The 21,966-nt window shown below is 39.6% G+C and overlaps 1 protein-coding gene and 1 non-coding gene across 2 annotated transcripts in view; one reads left to right on the forward strand and one right to left on the reverse strand.

The window, feature by feature from the left end:
• LOC125233257 (solute carrier family 23 member 2) overlaps window positions 1-21,966 on the reverse strand; it is a 94,076-nt gene that overhangs the window by 70,320 nt on the left and 1,790 nt on the right. The window contains exons 2-6 of the mRNA XM_048139196.1: window positions 21,086-21,147; window positions 16,494-16,619; window positions 14,234-14,354; window positions 8,234-8,467; window positions 7,480-7,615 (exon numbers count right to left, since the gene is read on the reverse strand). Of these exons, the coding sequence (XP_047995153.1) occupies window positions 7,480-7,615; window positions 8,234-8,467; window positions 14,234-14,354; window positions 16,494-16,619; window positions 21,086-21,136 (668 nt within the window). The 5' untranslated portion in view covers window positions 21,137-21,147. The remainder of the gene's footprint in view (window positions 1-7,479; window positions 7,616-8,233; window positions 8,468-14,233; window positions 14,355-16,493; window positions 16,620-21,085; window positions 21,148-21,966) is intronic.
• Window positions 11,010-11,081, forward strand: Trnaa-cgc. Its single transcript has one exon. It is a non-coding gene; the product is annotated as a tRNA-Ala (tRNA).

Consider the following 21,966-nt stretch of genomic DNA (forward strand, 5'->3'; position numbering starts at 1 on the left):
ACATTCGTTACGTAAGGTATCGAATGTGATAGGTAGTGAATCATCAACTACAAAGTTAACGTATGAAGCCCTATCGTCAATAAACTCAGCCGCTGAACCGGTTTCGTGGCCCGACGGCGCGCCGGCGCAAGCGTCATCGGGCAGGGTTGCGCGGGATAGGTAGTCAGCGCTGTTATCAGCACTACGTATATATTCTATTGTATAGTTATACGCACTTAGAAACATAGCGTAGCGCTGTAATCTGTTTGCTGACACCTCTGGAATTCCTTTGTATGGACCGAATATTGATATAAGAGGTTTATGGTCAGTGCGCAAAACAAAAGGAGTTGCCCTGCCATACAAATATTGATGAAACCGCCGGACTCCGAAAATAATCGACGTGGCTTCTTTCTGTAGTTGGGAATAACGTTTCTCGGCGGCGTTTAACGTTCTAGAGGCATACGACACGGGACGTTCGACGCCATCAGAATCGATTAGTGATAATATTGCCCCAAGGCCGTACGGGGATGCGTCTGTGGTCAAAATTATAGTCGCGTTTGGGTTAAAGTGGGCCAATAGCTGATCTGAAGATAAATGTCTTTTGATAGCCAAAAAAGCGTCGTTATGTTCAGTATTCCAAACCCATTTAACCCCTTTCTGTAATAATTGGTATAACGGACTAAGCATTGATGACGCGCCGGGTACGAAATTCCGATAGTAGTTTACTAACCCTAAAAATGACTGTAAACTCGCTACATTTGTCGGGGTGGGTGCATTCATAATAGCTTCAACTTTTTTGGGTGATTTTTTCAAGCCGTGTTTATTTATAGTGTAACCTAAGTACTCTAACTCGTCCTTGAAAAAATCACACTTAGCTTTTTGTAAGGTTAGACCGGCATCTTGCAGTTTTTGAAGTACTGCCCGCAACCTCGTCAAATGCTCCTCCCTGTTATTCCCTGTCACCAACACGTCGTCCAGCATACATAGAACCCCGTCCATACCTGCCAACACGCACTCCATAACGCGCTGGAAAATAGCCGGCGCGCTGGCTAAACCGTATACTAATCTGGTATAAAGAAATAGCCCTTTGTGCGTGTTGATACAAGTGAGTTTTTGAGATTCATCGTCAAGAACGCACTGCGCGTATGCTTGTGATAAATCTAATTTACTAAATTGTTGTCCGCCGTGCAACTTAGTAAACAATTCTTGTGCAGTGGGTAGCGGGTACTGTTCCACTAACAGCTGTTTATTAATTGAGACAGAATAATCTGCACAAAGACGTAAAGACCCGTCGCGTTTTAAGACCGGCACGACCGGCGACGCGTACTCCGAGTATTCGACCGGCTTTAAAATACCTACTCGTACTAATCGCTCTAACTCATTTTCAACTTTTTGGCGTAAAGCGAAAGCCATTGGACGCGCTTTGAAAAATATTGGCTTTGAGTCACTTTTGAGAAATAGTTTAATTTTGTATTTATTAAAAGTACCTAGTTCATCAGAGAAAACCGCGGGATATTGTTTTTGTAATAAATCTACAATCGAATCTGATGACTCGCAAAAATTAACCGGTTTTGTAATTTTCAGACCATAATGTGCCATAAAATCCCTACCCAAAATCGGAGGCCCCCCATTTCGGATAACGTTAACGTCAAAAGTATGAGGTTTGTCCAAAAAATAAAAAATCAACGGGGCTATACCGACACAACAAATATTATTGCCTATATAAGTATGTAACCGTTGTTTAGGTTGGGATAACGGCACATGTTTGTAGTATTGTAAATAAACTTGTTCAGAAATCGCAGTAACCGCTGAGCCGCAGTCATATTGAAACTTCATTCTCACCCCGTGCACGTCAATCATTTCTGTCATTGGCTCCCCATGAACAGTACGAATATTAAGCAACTCACCGTCATCGCCGTTCTCACCGACACTCTCGTTCTCGTTTTCCACAAAATTAATTTTTTTGCACATCCTATTCAAATGACCCTTTTTGTTACACTTCCTGCAAGTATAGTTAGCGAACCGACACTGCTCTGTAGTGTGATTTTTAAAACCACATACCGCGCACTTCACTTTAGCATTAGCATTAACACTACTAGCACTAGGTTTTGTAGCAATCTTGAACAGCTGATCAGGTGCCGCTGCCGACGAGGCCTGCGCTGCGGCCGGGCCAGCGCCTGCGCGCGCGCTGCGCAGGCTCTCTGCCAACTCGACTGCTTTTGCCAAGGTCACCTTGTCAGGTTCTAAGGCAAACAGCTTTTCTCTCTCCTTCCCAGGAAGCAATCCCATCCTCGTCGCCACTGTTCGGTATGTGACAGGGAATGAGTGAAACGAACGACGGCTGATATCACACTGGTTGTATTCAAGCGAAGTATTAACTTAAGTATGGGTCGCGGCACCGACCCGCTATAGCTAGGTATATATACATATACAACAATAACTATCTCTGTCGCTCTTGCGTATTGGCGCGACAGAGCCAGACTACCTTTGGCGGCATTACATTTTCGTTTCGCGTCGCAGAAATGCCATTCGGCTACGGGGCCGATACCGTATATGTCAAGGAAGACGACATTTATTGTACGGATAAAGTGCCGCCGAAACGCACAATTTCCAAAACTTAGTGTCGAATATAGTTTATCATAACTCAATGCAGTGTATATAAATGCCTACTCTATGTCCATCAACTTTGCGATCGTCATATCTTATCATTAATCTCCGTCGTTATAAATAACGGCTAAGGGTTGACGTGTCGGGCTGTCGCAGGGTTAACTTAGGACTTCGTTAATACAGCTAAGTAAGTACTTATATTTGAAGATTGATGATTTATCTGTGGCGTGCTTAAAAAGCTTCGCTCTGACAAGATATCGATACTAATATTTTAGGTATATATGGGAATTTGTCCGTCTTTCACGGCAAAACGGAGCAACGAATTGGCGTGATTTTTTAAGGGAAGATAGTTGAAGGGATGGAGAGTGACATAGGCTACTTTTTGTCTCTTTCTAACACGAGCGAAGCCGCGGGCAAAAGTTAGTTGATAATAAAAATCATAAATAGAAAGTCATGTTAGGGAGAAGCTTGCGGAGAAGCAGACGGAGTGGCGAAAGTCCGTTGGAGATGGTCGCAAGTTCGTCGATGAGACCTGGTTTGCGGCACTTGCTGACAAAAGGGAAAGAAGACACCATAGCGAAACGTCGCAATCGGTTGCAAGCTTCCCTTGTCAGCTATGTGGCAAACTACGTCGCTCTCGCATAGGTCTGCTTAGCCACCCGTCTCTCGGACATTGCACCATAAATAGACGCTAAGGCCAGTAGAAGTTAGTAGTGAACTAAATCATGAACAATAATATAGGCAGGTAAGTGACGTAAGTATGAAAGTACAGTCGCTATCTACACCAGATATATCTACGCGAGTAGCCGAATGGCACAAACGCTCACGAAACGAAACGCTCGTAGATATTTATCTCTATCGCTCTTGCGTATTGGCGCGACAGAGCTTTCGCGGCGTTTCGTTTTCGTTTCGCGTCGTAGAAATGCCATTTGGCTACAGGGCCAGAGCGGCCAGAGCGCGCAAACATATCTGTGTGCGTAGCCGAATGTCCAAACGCTTTACGATTCGCTCACAATTCGCTCACAATTCGTTTCGTTTCGTGAAGCATTTGTGCATTCGGGCTACGCACACTGAACACGCCACAGTATTGCCTTGATAATACAGGCGTGTCCAGATATTTTTGAGCACCTTGATCGCTCCGATATATCTGATGGCGACTGTACGAATGGTACGTCGCTGATTTCTTGAAAGGTTTTAAGGTCGACTCGGTCCGGGAATGTAGTGGGCGACATTTACCTAATACACATTTTAACATACTTAATAAGGAACCCCAAGTAGGTATTGTATTGTCATTTTATTGCAACTTGTATGAAGTTTGTGGGAAGGTGACTATAATGGCCGCTGTACACATATGGTCAACGGTTCCACCAGCCCTTTGTGAAGCCCCTTGGCCAAGATAAGAGCCGCTGTTTACACATTGGCGAACCAATCACTTGGCATTGGCTCTTCATGAAAGATGGACGTGGAATGGAAAAGTCTAGAAAATTCTAGGTCATAGACGTTGTCAGAAAAATTTGATTAAAAAATAATAACCCCGTAGTAAAATTAAATTATTTGAAATATTAACAATTTTTTTAATTTTCTGATAAGAACATTTATCTTTTTTAGGAAATACATTAAACATTTGCAAGGTTGTTTTATTTCCTAAAATCTACACTATTATTGGCATAGATAAACTTATTATTTTCGTAAATATTTCACTACTGTCCTCTCTGACGGCTGACGAGCAACTGAATGAAGCGCCAACGTGTAAACGCAGTTGGCCATTGGCGCCAAGATCCTTTGATGTGTGGACAAAAAACCGACACCAATCGGTTGGCCGGCAAGCGCAAGCGCCAACTGCCAACTTACGGCCAAGTAGCCCTCTACACGCTTGGCCAAGGGGGTTGGTGAAACCGTTGGCCATATGTGTACAGGGGCCATTAGGTGAGGATGGAGGCATAGAGAGTACTCTCTCTGAGGCCGAAGCCCATAGAGAGACTGATAGAAGTTTTATATTTATACGTCTGACTTTCAGAACTCCGTTAGCGCGTTGTAGAATTCATACAAATTTCCGCACGTGCGTACTAACAGACGTTAAGCGCCATCTGTTATATTCTTGTGGTGCGACTTTGGCAGTGACAGAGGAGATGCAAGTCTTGCTTTGAGTGATAGAATTCTATATAATTTAGTTCTGTCTACTTCAAAACGCCGTGACCTGAATATCCCTCAATAATCTTTTTACCAGCAATTTTGGCACAAAAGGCACAATTTGCAAAGCAGGCTATTCTGGCAATTGTTGGCACCGTGCCAGGGAAACAATTAAGTATGGCAGATATTACAGTGCCAGATCTCATCTGAATATTGGTGCGAGGACTTGGCACGATAATGGAACCTGGCCCCGTAGCCGAATGGCATTTCTCCGACGCCAAACAAAAACGAAACGTAGTCCGGCTCTGTCGCGCCAATACGCAAGAGCGACAGGGATAGATATCTACTAGCGTTTCGTTTCGTGAGCGTTTCGTGAGCGTTAGTGCCATTCGGCTACGCACCCTGTTGGTCTCACTAAAAGTGTTATAGAACTCACACTACAGTTGAGATTAAATACATTGTGTAAAATTACAAGTGAAGCTTTTAACAGTGGTGAGCGAGGTCTTAAAAGTATGCCTATTGAAATAAATTTTGCTTAGAAATATAAGTAATTTTAAACAAATAAACATAGTTGCGACTAAGGGAACGTACCCAAACTACGTGACACGTTTAGGGGGGGAAGGGGGTCGTCAAAATACTACGCTTGGTCACAGAGGGGGAAGGGGGGGTCTAAGTTCTTGTCACGTAACCTGTGGAATATTGGCCCAGCCGTGGTCAGCAGAGGAACGTTTATATAGGCTGGTGATGATGATGAAGGTGATGGGATGAAAATCATTGTTGAAAGGCCGGAAAAAAAGATGATAAACACGCGTCATTAAACAAATACACCCAGCATCAAAAAAATCGCACCTCGCCCAAAATTCGTTTCAAGAAAATGCAGCTCTAATTTCAGATTTAATAAGGAAGTCAAACAAAAATTGTTTAGAGGACAGTTCTGGAAGAGGAGGATTGAGGATCGAATCAGAATCAGTCATTTATTTTCTAAAACATGGTACAAAAGGTCATGCATATTCAATTTATAAGAACTACATGTTTTGTCACAAAGACATGCAAATATCGAGAAAAAAAATTGATGTAAATACCTACTACCTAAGTAGGTACTTATTTTCCTTTTTAATGTTTAGTGAATTAAGAAAGAGTAATTACTAAAATAAATATAAGTATATCGCGTACGATTTTAGTTGTTGATAGTTCAGCACAAGAATCAAATATCGCAATGTAATCAAACTCGCATGCAAGTTCTCGCACCGTGTCAAAGTGCCTTCATGTAACAAAGTAAGACATTGGCGTCGTTCTAGATTCTTCCACGCACCGCCGCAGCGGCTAAACAGATCAGTCTGCATCCGCCTCAAAGTCGAAAACTGTTCTAACGTGGCGTGGGAGTAACACTTCGTTGTCGGGGAGTTTAGATTAGTGGGTTGATGGAGACGGATCTACATGGAAGGTAATGCATCCAATGTACCTATCTACCTTATTTATTATTATTTTATTTTTTACTGTCAAACTAGCAATTCTTGTATATTTATTTATTTATCTATACCGGCAATCTCGGAAACAGCTCTAACGATTTCGCTGAAATTTGTTGAGTGAAGGTTTTTGGGGTTGAAATATCGAATTTTCGAGTTTTCATGCGTTTTTCTTTCGAATTAATAAACGCAAAATACGGACAAACAGGGTGGCTAGCCGAATGGCACAATCGCTCACGAAACGCTCACGAAACGAAGCGCTAGTAGATATCTATCTCTATCGCGCTTGCGTATTGGCGCGACAGAGCCAGCGGCGTATCGCTTTCGTTTGGCGTCGGAGAAATGCCATTCGGCTACGGGGCCTGAACTTCACGCCCAGGTACTAGAGGTATTAATTAGATATATACCATCCAATATTTAGATGGCAACTGGATTTTGGTGGTTATTGAAGGTTATATCAGACCAAAAACACGCCGGACAGTTTAAATATCACTGTTTTGGGTGTCTACCAGTGGCGGCTGGTGAAAATTTCTGCTAGGCAACACCAAAGCAAAAAGAAACCAACCTTTACATTAGGTACTTTACAAGGCAAGCCGGTGGGAATCGGCTTGTATGGACCAGCCGCTGCTGGTGTCTACAGTCATATTCAGCTCGACAATGTGCATTATGCAGCATCGACTATGTAAATAGATCCGCCTGAATCGCTCTGCATCCATTTCAAAGTCGGAAACTGCTCTGACGTGGGAGTAACACGCGCGATTGTCGGCTAGTTTAAATTAGTGGGTTCATAAAGTTGAAGACGGATACACATTCAAGTGCAAGTTCAATTATACACGTGTGTTGGCATTGCTCGTTAGCTAGAGTTGCCAATAAGAGTACTTGATTCATGACAATCATGATATAAATTAGATTGTCGCAAATAATGACGTTTTGACAGTATCGTCGAATAATCACTTGATCTGTGTCATCTGCGCTACCATCTAATGATGGACAATTGTCACAACTCTACACTATACGTAGACAGAAAACCACATTCATAAGCTATTGCCGAGTGGTCAAATAGCATCACTGGTAGGTTCTACCAGCAACACTGTTAACTAACAACGCTGCTAAATAGTCAGTAAAATTAGGTAGGGCCAGCAACCCCCATTGACCAGACCAGACCAATCCGTGTACGTGTATGGCTAGCTAAAGCAATGCAGCAGCAATGTGCCCAGCCCGTCTCCACTTTCGTACCCACCACTCGTTTCGTTTCCACTCGTACTAAATAGTATAACTACTTATTATTATAACTCACCCAGCTGCGATCCCCCACTGGCCCGAAGCCGCTTCGGCTGCGTGGTCAAACAGCGTCAGCCCCACCAGCGCTACCGTTGGTGCGATGGTCAGGGGCGTGACGAACTTCAGCATGGACCCGATGACGCCAAAATACCCTGAAGCAACAGTTTAAAAGGTTAATCCAGAGCTAGTTTGGTCCACTTAGGAGTTATGAGGAAAACATGCGCCACACTGATAGTCCAGTCCATTTTTAACAAGCATGACAATGAACATAATCATACCTAAAAACACCTGGAACAGAGCTGAGACAGCCCCACTCAGCTCACACAATTCACACATACTTCAAGTCCATACTGTTCTCCGTTCTAACTAACTAACAGTTCACGGCGAAAGTTTAACAAGCATTTAGTTAAGGAACATGATCATACCTAGAAATACCTGGAACAGACATAGCAATAGCTCTACTCAGCTCACACATTCTCGAGGTCCATACTGCCCTCCTTCCTTCATCAATCATAGCATCTAACTCCTAAGTAGAACGGCAGCACCACACTGACAGTACAGTCCAGTTTAACAAGCGATCATACCTAGAAACACCTGGAACAGAGCAGACACCGCTATAGCCACACTTAGCTCAGACATCCTCGAAGTCCACACAGCCCTTCTTTCTTCATCAGTCTTAGCATCTAACTCCTCAGTAGGAAGGCAGCACCACACCAGGATGGCGAAGGCTCAAGTCATCAAGCATTTTAAGACATGGATTATGAACGTACCTAAAAACACCTGGAACAGAGCTGACACAGCAATAGCTCCTGACAACTCGCACATCCTCGAAGTCCATACTGTTCTCCGTTCCTCGTTACTCATAGCATCCAACTCCTCAGTAGCAGGGCAGCGCCAAGCAGGTAGACCCAGGATGGCCAGGGTGGGAACTAGGAAGGAGATGGTGCCACCCTGCACGATGGGCAGGCGGCAGCCGAAGGTCGCCTGCAGCCAGGTTATTAGGCCTGGAAGGAACCATAACAAACAAATTGTAGGATATTCTCACACTGACGGTTGGCCCACGGTAAGCTCAAGAAGGCTTATATTGTAGGTAGGTACCTACTCAAAAAGAGGAAAAATAATTTTTTACCAGAAAAAATCACAAGTTTTCACTATATTTTTATTTCTACAGGCATCTAATACCCGTCGGAACAATTGTATTGAGGACTACTGACCATCAGTCTGTCGATGTCGGACGGTAACGGACCGTCAGTTAAAAGCAAAAAGTGATAGGCCGGCAACAGACAGTCTGAAAAATTCATAATCTGAATTTGGATTTGTATGTAACCTGTCAGTTCAAACTGACACTGACAGATCTGTCAGTGTCAGTTTGCATAGAAATGTTTTCTAAGATTATGAATTTTTAAGACTGTCTGTGGCGTGCCATAGAGCCGAAACTACTGGGGGTCCCTTAACAAACTCAACACAATTCTTGCGTCAATATCGGTATGAAACTATCTAATTTTTACTGCTTTTGACCATTACCTACATACGGTCGATATACTTACTTACTAGACATAGCATTTTGTCTGTCGTTAATATTTTGATGACTCATCATCGTTTCCTAGAATGTTCGTCGACAGTATGTCTAGACATGGTCTGATGTCTAGACACACTAGACTAGGCGAAATCATAACCGCTTTTAAAGAGGTTTATATCGTTTTACAAGTACAAGACTGTTGAATGATCGCTTACCATCAGGCGACCTGTCTGCTCGTTTGCCTCCTATCGCATAAAAAAAAATGGAAATTGGTGGAGTAATTTACGGAGACGACACCGACGCCGTGCACTGCTGTGCAGTCGTGGCAGCAAGGCCGGATCCAGCTTCGTGCCGGGGGGAGGGGAGGGGAGGGGGGGAGGGGTCATGTGGTCTATTTGTATGGCCAACCCATGCTCCAGAGGGGATCATACCCCCCCCTGAAGTCTGGATCCGAGGATATTATAAGTACAGAATTACAGATCTACTACAGGGAGGTAGGTAGGTATTATTTACTTATTTAAGAGCAGTAGGTAGATGAATTGGTGATTCTTTTAGTATTTCAACTAATTTTGTTATAAACTTACTCGATGAAATTTAAGAAACTCGTTTTAGAAACAGTGACATGAAACATAATCGAATAAAAGGTTATCAAAAAACAGACAAGATAATATAAAGATAACACTCTACCGCGCATAGTTTAGAATAACCCTTCAACAACTATCAAAATGTATTTTATAATATCCTTACTCCTATGGGCCAAGGTCCTACCGACAGTACTTATTCAGTTCTATGAAATTTAAATCATATTCAAAATTGGAACAGAATCGCATTTGTTTTGTTTCGTTAAATTTTCAAACAAAACCAAAATCAACTCTATACCCTGGACTAAAGGTTCATATTTCAGTGGCAAATTCTGGATTTTTCACTTGTATGGCTGGGCCTTAGGAGGCTATTTCTATAGATTATGGCACTAAACTGACACGGTTATATGAAGTAAGTAGAAATATTTTATGCTTTGAGGTGGTCCATGTACTCTGCCTACCTCTTTATGAAAATACAGGCGTTTATATGTATGTATAGCCTTACGTCAATAGCCCAAGGTCTCTTCTCTTATCTTATCTCCTAGTTCGTTTGCATAACCCCATCGCCATATAAAAAGCAGTAAGTGTGCATGGATTCCTTAGGGAGTTAATACCTTCTGGTTCTGAGGCGTGGTGCAGCCTGCAGCAATGAAAGTTGTTCCCGATCGGGGACAGACGGTACAGAGGTGCTTACAGAAAGTGCACTTTTAAGTAAAGCTACTTGTGCTGTGTGTAAGAGCGTTTTCACGTTTACGATCCGATATCGACTTATAATCTATATATGTGTCGCTAAACTTCATACTTGGGAAGATCCATTCTGCTATAAGGTTGATTATGTTTTTTATATAATCAACCTTAAAGCAGAATGGATTTACCCAAGTTTGAAGGAGCGATACATAATTATTAAAGGCACCATTTATGATATCTGCCTTTGACATCCGTCCTAAACTACATCCGATATCGGACCGGATAATGTGAAAACGCTCTAAGGTTAATAGCCCAATAGCATAGCCTGCACTGGCGGCTTATTTTTTTACGTGTCAATTTCAATCTCGCTAATCTACTACATTACTAATGCTGACAAAAAGAGCCGAAATAGTGTTCAAGACATAATTTCCACATGATTTCAAGTCATGATTCTGTGTATTATTGAGTATTAATTTGGTTTTTTATATTTATCTACCTAATTATAGTATTTTATTAATATTTTATACATTAATAACACATAAAAAACTGAAAAATACTAAGTTATTGGACAGTTGCACACCTCTTAGTACTTGATAATGATAATGCTTGAAGTATTATATAAAGTAGATCAAACAGATTTCGTAGCTGAGTCAGTCACTAGTCAGACTTAGATCAAATAGTAAACTCTCTGCAAATTATTGTCTGTGACACAATTGAGGCGACACAGTGCAGTAGCAAATTACGCGAGCACAGACAACCGGGGGTGTAACTCAGTGGTAGAGTGTCTGCTTCGCATGCTGAAAGTCCTGGGTTCAAATCCCAGCACCTCCAATCGTTCTAACATTTTTACCACTTTTTGCAATTTTCTCTGAAAGTGTGAGCGGTTTTATCAGCTTCAACGATTTTAAATTTGAGATTGTAAAGGTTCGATTTTAATCTTCGTTACACAAAATAAAACTATTTAGAATTTACAGATTTTACGCTTAATGACACTATGTTATGTACCAATCTAAAACAAAAAATGACCGATTCTTACTTATTTGTAAAATGAAACAAATAATGTACATTGTACAATAGTACATTTACGATACAAGTGCGTAAAAAAGGAAGTTCGAAACGAGTGGCGATAAATTAAAACACGACCGAAGGGAGTGTTTTAAATCGACACGAGTTGCGAATTTCCTTTTCGCACGTGTATCGTACGACATTTTTCAGTACAGATGAGCCTTTGAAGTTTCGACCTGGCATATAATGAACCACTTCTCGTACTAGTGCGTAAAAAAAACACCATCTGTACTGAAAAGTACATTACGATACAAGTGCGTAAAAAAGGAAGTTCGAAACAAGTGACGACAAATTAAAACACGACCGAAGAGAGTAAAAAAAACACATATGTACTGAAAAAATATTTACAATCAACATAAGGGAGTAAGGTAAGGGTTAAGGGTCCCATTCGACTCAACGTAAAATTACACCATTCATTTTTATTTCGACTGGGGCCAATTCGTAACAGGCACAGGCACATTGTATTTGTGTATTAATTTAAAAAAATGCCACGTAGTTAAGTATATTACACTCATGAAAGTCATGAAACAAATGCAACTTTTCATCAGTATAAAACTTCATCAATTCATCAATTCAAATGCAGCAAATACGTAGGCCATAGGCACACTTTTACATAGGTATTTACCTACAATCTACATGTTATTTATTTTCCAAATTATAGGTACAGGATCTAAATGTCGAATTGTAAGCATAAGAACCTATAACAGACCAAATTCAAACAGATAAATAATACTAAATTTTTTTTTAGGTACTTACTATGATACTGTTAGGTTTTTGTACAGTAGAGGATTAGTCATGCTAGTTACGTATACCTATTGCACTCTGAGTAAATACATAAATTTGCATTTCTTTTTTTTTGCCAATAAAAAAATTTTGATTGTTTTAGGGAATTTTAGGTCAATGGTACTCAGAATCACGAGTACTTTCAATCTCACTGGGAGACAAAAATTGTCCCAGATTTTCCATACATTTTTGTTACTTTCCTCTTTTGTTACCCCATACAACATGTACGGAAAATGGTAACAACATAAGAAAAAAATCGTATGGGACTATTTTTTTAACTACTAGGATTGAAAAAGCTAGTAATTCTGAGTAGAAATAGCAATTTTTTTTTTTCAAAAATACCACACTTCACAAAAGTGGCAAAAAAAAAAGAAATGCTCAATTATACATTATACATTACAACAGATCCTACCTCGATACATAGGGGCAATGGATCCTAATGTAGTAAGTAACTATAGACACATCTCGGACACTGGCGATCAAATATATGAAAGAGGCGCGTTCCTAGCACACAGTCTAAGCTCGTGTAGGTGAACGCGTACTATGCTTGTATGAGTGAAATATGACAGGTCAACTGGTCGCGTTTTTGACAGGCGGTAACTGCGAGGTAACCGAGAGGGGGTGGGCGGCGCTTTCGGCGGGGAGTGGAAGTGGCCATACTGTACGATAGTACTCTTTATTATACTGTGCTATAGATTTTGACTATAGATATTGAAATCGAGCGCCAGATGGAAAGTTATGAGCAAAGTTGCTCCGATATGAGCTCGATACAATGTTTGTAACCACCAGTTATTGTGTGAGTTATTAATGTTATAATATTGTTATGTTATTATATATGTATATATTGGTGTATTAATGTAATTGTATATGTATATATTTGTTACCATGTGTATACAAAATTTGCATTTAATTCTTTTAGTGGTTGTACATTTTTGAATTGGTCACTCATCGTTAATTCGCTTCTACTCATTTCCTCAAAGGTTGACTGGAAGAGATCCCATTAAGGGATAAGTCCGCCTACATTGTATATTACTGACTCTGTAACTGTGTCTCTTTTGTTTCCTTTATGTACAATAAAGCTTATACATACATATTGTTATCCTTTCTATGGAGAAATAAATATTATGTTATAAATCGGTGGACGTAAAATAAATGTAGAAACTACATATTTAAAAATTATTGACTACATCAAAACACAAAAAAAATGTGTTTCAAATATTTTCTTTATTCTTGTAACACTGAATTTGAGAATTCAGTCAAGATTGCGTGAAACTACATCGTATTTAATTCTAATCAAAAATCTAGAAGACGAAGCAAAGAGGATAACTAGTAATGTATTTGAAATAGTAATTTTACTATAGGTAGACATGCTTAGTCTAACTGATAACGGGTAATGAGATAAGTTTTATTGCAGTAATAATGCCAGTGAGACTGTTTTATATTTAATACTAGATCACGAAGGAAAACGTGAGCAGACAGCATTTATTAAGCTTAGTTATAAACCTGGTGGGAAAAAAGTTAAAAATAATGTTAATTAATCGCGTTCGACCTGTATGTGACTTTAAATATGTGTACAAAGCGCGAGAACTTAAAGTAGTTATGAACCGTTTAAATTGAGTGCTCCCTGGACTTGCTCAGCCCTGGTGTGAACGCAGCCCTTTGGGTGAAGAAGATAGATATAAAATTGTAGTCCTTAAGTTGATAATATTTTGTTTGTAAGCGACCAGTTTATAGCCATCGTTTTCACATTATCCGATCCGATATCGGATGTGAACCGATATTCCATACGTTACAGGCGCCGTCTTGGATTTTCTCCATTGAAATCCTTCCGACATCCGATATCGGATCGGATAATGTAAAAACGGACTTAGGGCCCCGATATATCAGTAGATCTAGGAAAAAGTAAATCGAATGTGGATCATAAGACGTGGAGTACCTAATAATCTAACCACAAAATTAAAATTAAAAAAAAAACCCCGACACAGTGGACCGTTTTCCATCTAACATGGCTAAGAAAACTCCCGACTAATTCAGCTTTCAAACAAAAACGAAATCTAAATCGGTTCATCCGTTCGGGAGCTATGATGCCACAGTCGGACACACACACACAGACAGACAAAAAATAAGATACTCACCTGTGACGAAGATCATGGTGGAGATGATGTTTGATCGGTCAGGGTCTGTTTCCTGCATGCACAGCGCGGGACAGAGGATGAAGGGGATCGCTACGATGGCTCCGATCATCGTCAAGTAGTGCTGCGGACAATAATCAATTAATTAATTATTTTTGTTTATATATCGGCGCTTGATCCTAGTCAGACCTATAGACCTAGCACATGATTACCGCGAGAGTATGTCGCCGCGAGATAGATGACACGTCTTCATAAGGACGGGTAGTCTATCTCGCGGCGACATACTCTCGCGGCAATCATGGGCTAACCCTACTGATGTAAAGTGAAGACAGAGTCTAAGATGGAGCTCACCGATTCAGTATTACCCTATTCTCTTGCTTTAAAAAGACCGAGGTCGTATTTTTCAGGGAACACCGATGGTGGGAGCGCATTCCATTCCTTACTATATTATGTTTTACAAAGGGGTAAAGTTGTTGTTTATTTATCCTGTTATACACGGTCACAGACCTCAAAAGTCACTATGCGTAGTTTGAACGGTCCTTTTTATCCTCATGTACCTAAGGGAACGTACATACCCAAACTACGTGACACGTTTAGGGGGAAGGGGGGTCATCAACATTCTACGCTTTGTCAGAGAGGGGAAGGGGGAGTCTAATTTCTTGTCACGTAACCTGTGGAATATTGGCCCAGCCGTGGCCAGCAGTGGGGCGCATATATAGGCTGGTGATGATGATGAAGGTTATGGGATGAAAATCATTGTTTAAAGGCCGGAAAAAAGATGACAAACTAAATCAAATATTAAATTCGATATAGACACACGAATATTTATTGACAACTTTCTGCAAAAAATAATTTAAAACTTCATTTACCTCTATAAATACTACGTGAAAACTACAGGGGGAGGGGGGATCTTGGCTTGGTCACCCAGGGGGGAAGGGGGCAAAAAACGGCACAAATATGGTCACGTAGTTTGGGTATAAGTAATGAGTATATTCCCTAAATTGACAAGTAGTAAGTATAAAAGATGTAATCTTGCGCATAGCAAGGGATTCACGGCACGAAGGATAACATTATTCTACCTTGTTAGGTTACCTACCGAGTGAAACGAAGTTTTTGAACTAAAGTTATTTTCAAGTTCTTACCTCACGGGAGTTATATGGTTCAAATAACCAATGCAATAAAGAAACTTAACACGTGCTTCTTCTGACTACGGCATCCTCACGAGATTACGGAACTGACGTGATCAAGTAAAAGTTAACACACTGTGTCGCTTACCATACGGACGCTTTTTGCTCGTAGTTTGGTACTAATAACCTGTTAGAACGTCCTTTTACTTAAGCGACAATGTGGTATCATTTGCTTAAAAATAACACAATTTAATATTATGACACTTATGACTCTTCATTCCACTTTCATGTATTGGCAGCGGCGGCTCACTCCGCGATTCTTTCGCCGCATCAATTACATGCCGGCGGCCGCGCATTCGCGGCCCAATCAGTGGTGACGACTTTCACGAGGCGCATTAGAACTCAACGTTAGTGCTCGCGTGCGTTAATTTGTTAATGTAGATAAGTACCTTAGATTTACAAATGGCGGCATTTTGTGAACATGAAAGCAGTGAGCCTTCTGTACTTGTACTATTAGATATTCTGTGATATTACTTACGAATACATCTCAAAACATTTCCAAGAACGTTTGTTCTGATCCGAATAAGAATTTAGCAAGTACTGACCCAGTTCATAATCATCGCTCATCTAATAGAAGTAACGGAACCCGCTCAGTGTTCTTTAGCGGATAATTAATGACTTCGTTCATTAATGAATCATTAAACCCGGCTCTTCACTCAACGACTCAACTAAGGTTTTAATGAACCGAGAATGGTTCTTACGGTGGTTCGTATCTTGACCTCTGACGATAAAGTTGATGATTTTTTTTACCATGCTGGCACATCGTTAATTAAGATCAAAATGCGAATTACTTTCCTGGTTGCCTATTAAATAGCTACTAGTTACATTCTCGCATTATACTGGGGTCTGATATGAGTAGGAAGAAGGTACAACCAGGCCATCATAAACCAGAGGCAGTGTTCCTGCAGAGCCATGAAGATGCACGGTGGCGCGTCATCAATGCCGTAGCTCGTAGGTGGCGTTGCCTTTACGCGCCTCTTCATTCTGCTTGCCTGGTACTCTATAGGGCATACGTCCTGTATGTCTGTAGGAGAGAACAACCAGGCTATCATAAACTAGACCCAGAGGCAACGTACCTGAAGAGCCATGAAGATACACAGGTACCACGGTGGTGTGTCGTCGATGCCGTAGGTGACGTTGCCTTCGCGCGCCTCGTCGTTCTGCTTGCCTGGTACATCCTCGCCGATTTCTGCTTCACCTAGCTGAGAAAAATAAGAAGTAAGAAAAAAAATGTTATTTAGGTAATTAAATTAAAATTCATTTATTTCGAGTAACAATAAAATATAAAGATAATAGCTAGATAATATGTGCTATCATTGAATTTATCAATGAATTCATTCATAATTTCTTCATGCAATTTCGCAACTCACTGTACCTACAGCAAGGCAAAGTTGTAAGGTCTGTAACTTAACCTAAACCTTGATCTGTATCAAAACTCATATTCATTGTACCTAATACTTTTCTCTTTTTTTTTGGGACGTATTAGCCTAGGAGCCACTTTACTTTGAACACTCACGCGCGATGAAAATGGGTCACTATAGAAGCCATCCATCTCCATAGCAACAGATCCGTTTCCGTTGCTCACAATTGTATTAGCACAAGATATTTGCATGTTCAATGTTATGGGTATCATGGCCTTAGCGGTCCCTTCCGATACTTGTTAGAGTAAACAGTTAACAGTGTGGTGCTAACTATCAACAAATTGATGGTCATTGGAATATACCATATCTGTCACTTAACTAGAACCAGCCAGAATTGATTGGGCGAGATGTTCAAAACGAACTAAATAATATTATGTTTATGCATCTTTGGTAACTGATCAGGTTTCAATAATCAATTTTATTTAAAAAGAAAATAGCAAAAATGTCTTTCTCCCTCAGAGCAACATTGTTTCACAAATGCATGAAAACGAATCTCATAATTAACCGTCAAACGTAAAATTTGTAAAAGTGTACATGTTGTTCTGAATAGATTAATTAAAAAAAAAAACATTTTAATTTATTATTCTATGTAAATACTTAATAATAGTACTTACTTACGCTACATTATTGCAATAGTGCACAAAGTAGTACCTACCTACTCGAGGGTTTACTGGTGAAACCCGATAAATCGAGATAATTTGTTCTTGAAATAACAACATTGTGGATATTGCACATAGTTCGAATTTCAAAAACCAGTTTGCTCAACTTTGCCAGTTTGCTTATCGGGTTTCACCAGTAAACCCTCGTACTTTTAAGTGCCTATATACCTGCGTCAAAACTTTAAAGAGCCATTCGTACTGTAAAACGTCGTACGATACATGTGCGAAGAGGAAATTCGTAACTAATGTCGATTTCTTTTACGGGCAAAACTTGGAGTGTATCGCTAAAAGAGTTTTCCCCTCACTAGCTCGGAAACACGTGTTTTGTCCTTTAATACCAGCGGGTAAAAACGCATTTTATCCACTAGTGGGTAAAGTAATTTGACCTTGAATAAAGTCAAATTAACTGCTTTAAAATTGACAAAAGTAGGTGAATCTAGTAATAAAGATGATTTACCACCTGTGGAACTACTGGAAGCAGTGATAAACGCATTTTTTGCGTTGTAGTTTCCTCGCTGTAGTGAGGGGAAAAGTTTTGTGTTACACTCGGGTGCAAATGTATTTTACTTCTCGTGTGTTAAAAAACTCGCAAGTTCAGGATTCTATTCTCGAACCACTCGCTTCGCTCGTGGTTCAACTATAGAATCCTTTCACTTGCTCGTTTTACAATTCCACACTCGGCGTTAAAATACAACTTTGCCCCCTTGTGTAACAAATAACTATTATCTACACATAGGAACTCCTTAACTATCATCAAACTTCAAAAACTTTATCCAGAATATCGATGTCTAGGTAACCTATCCACTAAGTACAACTTATTATTTAACATAAGTAATCGTCACTATAACTTACATGAACTTCCATTTTACGACGCTTTTATTTTTACACTTTAATTTAACTTTTCTAAGTAGTCAAAAAATAGTAGATATCTACAACACAACACTCAACAGAACTGCCTCAAACTGAAGAAAATTTTGAACTTGTCACCAAATGATCTATCATTAAGAAACAAACAAATAAATACAACACTGTCACATCACTCCAATAGACCATATTCATGTATTGAACATGTGTAGATCAAAACACAACTGAAGATACTCAATACTATCAATCGAGCAATTAAAGAGTAGGTAATACTATCGTGTTAAAGACGATTCATACTTAACGCAGAGAACACGTACGTAATCTTCGTTAATCAGTGATCAAAATACTCTTTTATTTTTAACCGACTTCAAAAAAGGAGGAGGTTCTCAATTCGACTGAATTTACTATATTACAATTTATTTATTTTTTTAAAGTAATAAAAACCATTAAAGTGAAGTACGCCGAGGTGTTGGCATGTATGTTGATACCTAACCAATGATTCGATTTTCAGTAAATGTTTGACTCTGAATTTGTAGTATTTTAAGTATTTTGAAATTATGAATCGAATTGATATCCTGATATATCCCGAAAATGCTGAACTGGTTTTCTTCATTATCACATTAATTTAACTGGGGATCATCCATAAATTACGTCACACTAAAAATCATGATTTTTGACCCCTCCCCCCTCCTTGTCACAGCTGGTCACATTTGTTAGACTCCCCCCTCCCTAGTGTGACGTCACATATTTACACGAAGCAATTATTGAATAAAAACAGCGGTTAGAAATCAATCTTATTTCCATTTATGTGCTTGAATTATTCTTTACCACACCAACAGGTAAAAGGTTCTCTTGATACTTCAAAAAACGAATGACAAAGTTTCATTTTGTCTACAAGAGTACAAAGTAATTTCATAGTCATTTTAACTTGATGTCCACGGGTATGGCTAGTAAAATAAACGTTTACATGATGATTTTGACTCTTATAATGTTAAAAAAATGAATCAAGCTAAATTGTTTGATGTTTTGCAGTTAATATTTTCCACCTGTTGGTGTGTGTGTGTGTGACAAATTTATATAACCTACATGCTTTGAAACCCCTGCAAAACATTTGGTATCTTTTATAACAGGATGCCAAGGCGAAAATAGGTGATAGTCTAGTCCATTTAGATAATATTTTTAGCTATATGGTAGCTTAGACAAATTTTAGTTTATTTATCGACCCAAGTAATCACTTCAATCATTTTTTTTATGTTATTCAATTTTTAAATCACTGTATGTAGTTTGTTTTTCTGTAGACACATATATTTCAAATTTATTTTATGGTATACGATAGACATTATGCAATACGAAATAAAACCAAAACAACTTAATACAGTAACAAGAGTACGCCTATCGATTTAGTCTGAAATTTTGGAGTTTTCACCGAAAAGTTTAAAAAAAATCAAATTTTGTCCAAGACATTTATAGCTAAAGAATGTTCTAAATGGCCTAGACTATCGCCTACTTTCGGCTTTTCATCCGGTTAACGAACTTCCTGTATTTATAATTTTGTATACTTATGAGATTTTCATAAAGCAACAGTTTAAAGTTCGTGTTTTAATGATAGATTTTAGATTATGATAGATTTTGAAATGTGACGTCACGAACTTTAGGGGCCCATCCCACGAATTCCCCATGTCACACATTGTCACACTTCTAGTGCCGACTCATTTTTGATCCCTCGCCTATTGAACGAAATTCACGAAATCCCCTTAACGTGTGACGTAATTAATGGATGATCCTGAGTATGTGTGTAAAATCCGATCTGTGGGTCGGGGTCGGGTCGGTGTCGGTGTTTATAAGAATTATCCACTGCTGGAAGAGGAATTGAGCAATTCCCGTTTAGTTTGTACATTTGGATCACGTCTCCGATTTTGATAAAAATTGGTAGGTTGATAGAGTCCATGATGCTGAGCAAGATCCACTAGGTTTCCCAAAATGTCCTATGTAGTTTGTATGAAACCTTCCCTTTTGTTACCAGATTTCTATACATTTTCGGTAACAAAAAAGGAAATTTCATACAATCAACCTAGGACATTTTGGGAAACCTACTGATTTACGCATGACCAGCGCCCGACAGTGATGTCAGTGGCGTCAGTGACACTTGGCCGTTCATTTCTTGTTCAACAAGTAAAGGAATTGACGCTGCACAAGTGCACACTGAGTAATAATGTCACTTGTGTTGCTTAACTTAAAACTTGGGTCAATCCGTTATGCTTTAAGGTTGAATATATAAAAAATGTAACATGATCTGAAAGATAATCAACCATATAGCAGAACCCAAGTTTGAAGTTAAGCGAAACACTTATCAACCCAGAAATAGTCACAAAATTGTCAGTGTCAAGTTTCAATGTCACTGTGGTGAAATAGCCCACTGCCCTTTATTGTGGAGTTAAGATCAAACATAAATATATAAATATAAATATTGGGGACACCTTACACAGATCAACTTAGCCCCAAACTAAGCAAAGCTTGCACTATGGGTGCTAAGCGACGACATACATACTTAAATAGATAAATACATACTTATATAAATAGAAAACAACCATGACTCAGGAACAAATATCTGTGCTCATCACACAAATAAATGCCCCTACCGGGATTCGAACCCAGGACCGCGGCTTAGCAGGCAGGGTCACTACCGACTGAGCCAGACCGGTCGTCAACATGGTGCAAACTTACCACATCCCTCACCAAGTTCTCCAACCCCACTTGTATCTTGTGGTGCGGCATGACAGCTGCAGCTGCAATGAAGCAACGGCTGAGTTATAACAATTATTTTTTCCCCTCACTAGCTCGGAAACACGTGTTTTGTCCTTTAATACCAGCGGGTAAAAACGCATTTTATCCACTAGTGAGGAAAGTAATTTGACCTTGAATAATGTAAAATTAACTGCTTTAAAATTTATAAAAGTAGGTGAATCTAGTAATAAAGATGATTTACCACCTGTAGAACTACTGGAAGCAGTGATAAACGCATTTTTTGCGTTGTAGTTTCCTCGCTATAGTGAGGGGAAAAGTTTTGTGTTACACTCGGGTGCAATAGTACATTGTGCAACAAGGGGAGGAAGTTGAATATTACTAACGAGAGTAAGTTAAATCGCGACGGCATGCCGGAGCGATTTAAAGTCTCGAGTTAGTAATATTCATACTCCCCGAGTTACACACAATGTTTTTCATCACACTCGCAATGTAAAAAATATGTAAATAGATGTAAAAAAGTTAACTACGGTACAAGAAATTTCATTATACCCTTGGGAGAACGGTTTTTCTATAACTCACGCTCCACCTGCGTGCAATAGCACTTTTAGAGTGCGGGTGTGATGAAAATGTATTTTACTTCTCGTGTGTTAAAAAACTCGCAAGTTCAGGATTCTATTCTCGAACCACTCGCTTCACTCGTGGTCCAACTATAGAATCCTTTCACTTGCTCGTTTTTTAATTCCACACTCGGCGTTAAAATACAACTTTGCCCCCTTGTATAACAAATAACTATTTCTGGATGCATTTTATAGCGACCAAAGACCTATATCCTCTTTGATAGCGACGAACGACGACGGACA

Source organism: Leguminivora glycinivorella, chromosome 14, assembly GCF_023078275.1.
Source record: "Leguminivora glycinivorella isolate SPB_JAAS2020 chromosome 14, LegGlyc_1.1, whole genome shotgun sequence".
In the NCBI taxonomy this organism is placed as follows: domain Eukaryota; kingdom Metazoa; phylum Arthropoda; class Insecta; order Lepidoptera; family Tortricidae; genus Leguminivora; species Leguminivora glycinivorella.